At 44.7% G+C, this 6,663-nt stretch overlaps 1 protein-coding gene across 1 annotated transcript; it reads left to right on the top strand.

Annotated features, from left to right (window-relative positions):
• Positions 1-396: 396 nt before the first annotated feature.
• Positions 397-2,778, top strand: LOC125513178 (50S ribosomal protein L21, chloroplastic-like). Its single transcript, XM_048678208.1, has 5 exons — positions 397-765; positions 1,570-1,650; positions 2,046-2,147; positions 2,231-2,305; positions 2,434-2,778. The coding sequence occupies exons 1-5, from the start codon at positions 496-498 to the stop codon at positions 2,512-2,514; spliced, it is 609 nt and encodes a 202-aa protein (XP_048534165.1). The 5' UTR covers positions 397-495; the 3' UTR covers positions 2,515-2,778.
• Positions 2,779-6,663: the final 3,885 nt, after the last annotated feature.

The raw sequence follows: 6,663 nt of genomic DNA, 5'->3' as shown, positions 1-6,663 counted from the left end.
TGTATTGCACTTAAGGGACTCCTTGTTTTCCGGTGTCATTATTTAGTTTTCCGGTGGTTATTTAGAATGAAATTATCCAGTTTCCGCTCATCTTCATGCTACCAAATGGCAACATGGATTAGGGAAATCTTTTCTCGTGTTGGGAAATGATTCCACCTAGCCCCAAAAATACCCTTGATGAGAGTTTGCTCCCTTGGATTTGCTGTCCGGTGCAACCAAATGAGGCCAAGGGGTTTGTTTGGTGCACAGGAAAATGCATGTGGATTATTGGTCTGTGTGTCTGCTCATATCAGGGAAGAGGAAAAATGCACCCCTCCCTTCGATATCCTCGGGAGTATGTATGAGAGTGTGCGTAAAAGAAATTTTTTTTGCCAGCCGTTGGTATCCGAGCACGCGATTTCTTCCTATCCACAATATTATCCCTCACCTCTTCGTCCGGAAACCCTCCAGTCCAGTATCCGTCGTTCCCCCTCGCCATCGTCCCGCGCCCCGTCCATGGCCACCGCCACGCTCCCTCTCCGCCTCCTCCCCTCGAGAACCCCACTCCTCTACACCGCCGCCTTCCTCCCTGCGAGCACCTCTCTCTCCGTCACCGCGTCCGCGCCCCGCAACTGGCGCATCTTCGCCGCCGCCGAGGAGGCGCCCGCTCCGGTGGAAGCCGAGGCGGAGGAGGTGGTAGAGGATGCCGCGGTTCCGGAGCCTGTTGAGGTGCAGCTGGCTGCTGCTGGCGCGGGGAAGGACGCCGACATCTTCGCCGTTGTCATGGTGGGTTAGCTCGCACGTTCACTCACTAGCATCCAAAGTTGCAGTTTGGTCAAAATAAACTGGAAATTACTAAGGCCTTCTTTGGGCTTCATTAGCTGCTGTTTCGTAAATAGTCTCCGTGACTTAAATACCACTTGAGCTTTATATATGTCTTGTGGTGAATTAAAGATTCCAGGTTTCGTTGGGACTGCAGTGCTGCACCAGAGATGGTTAGGCTGTATCATGATTCATGAATACTACTCCCTCTTTTCGGGATTATAAGACCCACGAGTTTTTTCTAGATTGTCAAATTCACCAAAGAAATGCGAGTTATATGCCACAAAAAGATATAACATTGAATTCGTATTTGTGAGAAGTTTCTAATGGTATGCTTGTAGTGGCATATATATGATACTCCCTCCGTCCGGAGATACTTGTCGGAGGAATGGATGTATCTAGACGTATTTTAGTTTTAGATACATCCATTTTTATCCATTTCTCTGACAAGTATTTCTAGACTAAGGGAGTATAATATAAGTTGTATTTCACAGGTCAAAAAGATCTGAAAATACGTGCAAGCATTTTAAACCGGAAACAATGGAGTAAGAGAAATGTGCACACTTCTCACTAGGATGTGCATGCCGCAGTGTTAGAAAGAAAATTGGAACTATTTAACATTAGTATTACAATGAATTATCTGGGTGCACTTTAAAAAAATGCTGAACCTGCAAAGATGCGTCCTTGGAGAGTTTATGTTTTTTCTACTTCTTATAGGTATTGTGATTAATGAGGAAACTATTTTGACTATAATTTTCTGTTGTGCAGATTGGGTCCAGACAATACATTGTGATGCCAGGTCGGTACATATACACACAGAGGCTGAAAGACGCCAATGTCAATGATCAGGTTTAGTGCTTGTCCTTCTATACATAATTTTTTTTTAGGACTCCCAAGTTGATGTCTGACTGTTTGTAAGACTTCGGGTAATGCTTTTGCCATGTTGCATGGTTTCCTCCAGCATGTTTGGATGAGAAAAAAAAATCCTTTGGAGAATTACCTTACTGCGTTGTTGTTCTTATAAAAGGTCTCTCATTTTGGTACTTGTTCTTTGGTTTGCTCATTGGTCTTGATGTGGCTATGCACACATGGTTACGGAAGTAACTCATACATTACGTGTTTGTTCATTTAGTTTACTTAGTCCATGAAAATATGGAGTTAGCATGCAACCCCACACATTCATATGGATCCTTGGCATGCTTTTGTATCTTTGAGATAACTCCCATATAATGTTTGATGCACAGATCATTTTGAACAAGGTACTACTGGTGTCAACTAGAGACAAAGCTTATATTGGCATGCCAGTGGTGACCAATGCTGCTGTTCATGCAATTGTTGAAGAACAGGTATGCCTTATGCATGATGTGAGATTAATAATGAATATACAAAATTAGCTTACACTGGTTTCTCCCCATTATTTGTTCAATAGGGACTGGACGATAAAGTGATTGTTTTCAAGTTCAAGAAGAAGAAGAAGTACCAGAGGAAAGCTGGTCACAGACAGGTAAGTATGTCTAGTTTGTGTCCCATTGAAGGTGGAAATATACTAGCATAGTCATAAGAACTGACTTAGTTTTGACATTCCCAACTCCAAAACAATATGAGTTCTTATAATTTTCTGTTCTTCGACAGCCAAATACGAGGTTAAGAATTACCGGCATAAGTGGATATGAGGAATTCCCTGCTGATCCAATACTTCAAGTTCCAGCTTAAGTGTAATTGTAAGTTGTTTAGTTACAAATGCTTGGTATTACATTAGAGTGCAAGAGCATTTTCCCCACTGTTCCCCAAGTGAGGCTCTTCCCCAAGTTAATGTACTCGAAATGCTGCCATTCGTTGAGTGGTTGGTTCCATCCTTTTGTTTATTCCACCAGCTCTTGTCTTCCTTTGAAATCCAATTGTATTATCTTGATTGTGCAGAAAGACAGGGGAAAGCATTTAATTACAATGTGGACATGTTAGCTTTGGATTGTGCAATTTCAGAGTTGTTGAGGCCCGCACTACGGCCCAGTTCTTTTGCCAGATTCTCCCAGAATCTAACCCCTGCCCAGATTCTCCCAGAATCTTTGAGCCCCATTTGTTTTACAATCCTATCTAGTTAGGGTCTAATTAGGTAGGATTGTAAAACAAAAGGGGGTCAAAGATTCTAGGAGAAGCTAGAGGGGCAGATTCTGGGAGAATCCTGCAAAAGAACTAGGCCTACATAACATTGCTACCTGCAAAAGAACTAGGCCTACATAACATTGCTAATATTACTATCTGTTTTCCTAAATCTAATCTGAATTTGTTTAGCTCTTTATTGTCATAGTATTATTTCTGGTTGTGGTTTTGCAGAAATCTTACCACTTTTAAGTCCATGAGAGAGACAAACAATGCCCGTGGCCTAGACACGTTTTTTGTAGTACCTGTCATTACATTCTTTTAGGCAGCTCTGACTTGAGTAGTCCTAGTCTTTAGACTTCTCTAGGCCAAGTTGAAACTTCTCTCAGGGTAAAGCTGCAGAAAACTGGATTTGGTCACAAGTAATCCGTCGCGGTGGCCACTTCACTGAAGAGAAAATTTGGTGACTGTCTAAATGCAGACACCTAATATAACACCCCAGATTTCATTTCCAACCTGATGGTGCTAGCACACTACCTAAAGCCACAAGTCCGAGAGTAATTAGAAACTTCGACACTGCTCCGACCTGCTGTAGTGGTACATGAGGACATTGTTATAGTGGTACACGAGCCATGCTTGCTCATGGTGAGTTGCACGACGACGGACCCTTCACCTGTAACTACTCTTACGGGACCCACAAACTTGTACTTCTCCTGGAGCCAATGCTCGCGATGATTCGCTCCACAGTCCCTGGCTTGTTGGTGTATACCATCTCCAACACAGTTGTGCCATGAGCAGTCATGTGGTGGGTCCTCGTTGTTTGTTTCCCGTCGTCCATGGCTGCAAAGAGGGGTGGGTGGGGGTTATGGGCGGAAGACAAGGAACGAGCCCGGAAGAAGAGATAAATGAAGAACGCGTCTAGCGGGCAAATAGCTGCCCGTTAGGGCATGTACAATGGTGCTATCTTAGGATTGCCACGTAGGATAAATGATGAGGTGGAGGAGAGAGAACTCGTAAGAAAAGGCTTGTCTTCTCTTATTTAAGATAAGACAAGAGATGATCTCTTAGCACAATTTGTCTCATCATGTTTTAAGGAATTGCTAGTTATTGAAGATAAGGCTAAGATATAACCTATTGTAGACATACTTTTTTGTCATCTCTAAATTACATGCAAGACTTAAGATAAGACTGTCTTATCAACCATTGTACATGCCCTTAGTGCTGCATGGCGGTCGGCTATTTTAAGAATTATTTTGTCCCTCTTCTTAATTAACTATCCTAATTAAAAAAGCTTTTCACATGGTCTTTAAATGTTTGCACAACATCCCTTCGGTGTATGCGTTTTATTCTTTGGTGTATTTAATTTGTGGTTTCAAAAACTAAAAAAAACATAACTTTCCATTCACATGTCGGAATTAAGATCCGTTTTCACTGCTGGAATTCTCGCGATGTGCTTTTCGGAACTAGATCCCGCACAGATATGTTTTGACAAACCTTTTTTTTGTGTAATTTTGTCTCTGTTTTGTGCAACTAACTAGATGTTGATGTGCAACTACCTGACATAGATGTGCAACTTTCCTCGTACACCATAGACGTGCCGTTTTCCTCTATGGTACCTCCATCTCAAAACTGCCTGCTTTCTGTGAGATGTGCAACTACGTTTGTTGCTCAGGCCATGCAATTTTCACTAGTGACACCACTCGGTACTACTCTCCAACAGTGAAATATGCAATTTCGTCTGCTGCCCCGGTACCCTAGCCAACTGCCTGGTAGTCAGTTGTGCAACTGTGTGACCATGCATATGCGATCGTGCTGACAAGAGTGTGCAACTTCGTGGCCATGCATCAGCACTTCCCACGACAATTCATGTCTGACTATGCGGACGAGATTGTGCAATTCATGTGCAACTGTGCCGACGAGAGTGTGCAACCCCGCGGCATGCGTGAGCACCTCTCACGTTAATTTATGTGCGACTACGTGCACGAGATTGTGCAACTCTATAGCCATGTATGTGCGACTATACTGACGAGAGTGTGCAACTCCGCGGCCGGGCGTGACCAGCTCCCATGACATTTCATGTGCGACTATGCGGACGAGATCGTGCAACTCTGTCGCCATGAATTGTCATGGGAGGTGTTCACGCATGGCCGCGGAGTTGCACACTCTTGGGGGTTATGGGCGGAAGACAAGGAATGAGCCAAGAAAAAGAGATAAATGAAGAACGCGTCTAGCGGGTAAATAGCTACCCGTTAGCGCTGCATGGCGGTCGGCTATTTTAAGAATTGTTTTGTCCCTCTTCCTAATTAAGAAAGCTTTTCACATGGTCTTTAAATGTTTGCACAACCATTCCTTCAGGGCATGCGTTTTATTCTTTGGTGCATTTAATTCATGGTTTCAAAAACTAAAAAAAGCATAATTTTCAATTCGCGTGTCGGAATTAAGATCCGTTTTCACCACTGGAATTCTCGCGATGTGCTTTTCGAAACTAGATCCCGCATGGATATGTTTTGACAAACCTTTTTTTGTGTAATTTTGTCCCTGTTTTATGCAGCTGACTAGTCGTCGATGTGCAACTACCTGATATAGATGTGCAACTTTTCTCGTACACTGTAGACGTGCCGTTTTCCTCTATGGTACCTCCATCCCAAACTGCCTGCTTTCTGTGAGATGTGCAACTACGTTTGTTGCTCAGGCCATGCAATTTTCACTAGTGACACCACCCGGTACTACTCTCCAACAGTGAAATATGCAATTTCGTTTGCTGCCTCGGTACCCTAGCCAACTGCCTGGTAGTCAGTTGTGCAACTGTGTGGCCATGCATATGCGACCCTGCTGACGAGAGTGTGCAACTCCGTGGCCATGCATCAGCACCTCCCATGACAATTCATGTCTGACTATGCGGACGAGATTGTGCAATTCATGTGCAACTGTGCCGACGAGAGTGTGCAACCCCACGGTCATGCGTGAGCACCAATCACATCAATTTATGTGCGACTACGTGCACGAGATTGTGCAACTCTGTAGCCATGCATGTGCGACTATACCAACGAGAGTGTGCAACTCCGCGGCCGGGCGTGACCAGCTCTCATGACATTTCATGTGTGACTATGCCGACGAGAGTGTGCAACTCCGCGGCCGGGCGTGACCAGCTCTCATGACATTTCATGTGTGACTATGCGGACGAGATCGTGTAACTCTGTGGCCATGCATGTGCGACCACGTCGAAGAGAGTGTGCAACTCTGCGGCCATGCGTGAACGCCTCCCAGGACAATTCATGTGCGACCATGCAGACGAGATGGTGCAACTCTGTGGCCATGCATGTGCAACCGTGCCGACGTGAGTGCGTAACTCCGCGGCCATGCGTGAAGACGTCCCACGACAATTCATGTACGACTATGCGGACGAGATTGTGCAACTCTGTGTCCATGCGTGTGCGACTATGCCGGCGAGAGTGTGCAACTCCGCGGCCGGGCGTGAGAAGGTCCCACGATAATTCATGTGCAACTATGCGAACCAGATTGTGCAACTCTGTTGTCATGCATATGCGACTGCGCCGATGAAAGTGTACAACTTCGCGGCGGGGCTTGAGAACCTTCCACGACAATTCATATGCGACTATACGGACTAGATTGTGCAACTCTATGGCCATGCATGTGCCAATTAGGACTACTATGTGTGCAACAACAACTACTGTAGATGCCAACAAAAAATAGTAAACAGTAGATCAACTTAATACAATTGTTTTTTGCCAAAAGCAGCCG

Source organism: Triticum urartu, chromosome 6, assembly GCF_003073215.2.
Source record: "Triticum urartu cultivar G1812 chromosome 6, Tu2.1, whole genome shotgun sequence".
Classification (NCBI taxonomy): domain Eukaryota; kingdom Viridiplantae; phylum Streptophyta; class Magnoliopsida; order Poales; family Poaceae; genus Triticum; species Triticum urartu.
The sequence above is the reverse complement of the archived record's forward strand: the minus strand, read 5'-3'. Positions and strand labels throughout refer to the sequence as shown.

Bases quoted from the DNA above. Each gene is read 5' to 3' on its own strand.
- LOC125513178 (XM_048678208.1), top strand. From the start codon at position 496: ATGGCCACCGCCACGCTCCCTCTCCGCCTCCTCCCCTCGAGAACCCCA. The intron at 766-1,569 runs GTGGGTTAGCTC...TCTGTTGTGCAG, and splicing joins ACATCTTCGCCGTTGTCATG to ATTGGGTCCAGACAATACAT. The intron at 1,651-2,045 runs GTTTAGTGCTTG...TTTGATGCACAG, and splicing joins ACGCCAATGTCAATGATCAG to ATCATTTTGAACAAGGTACT.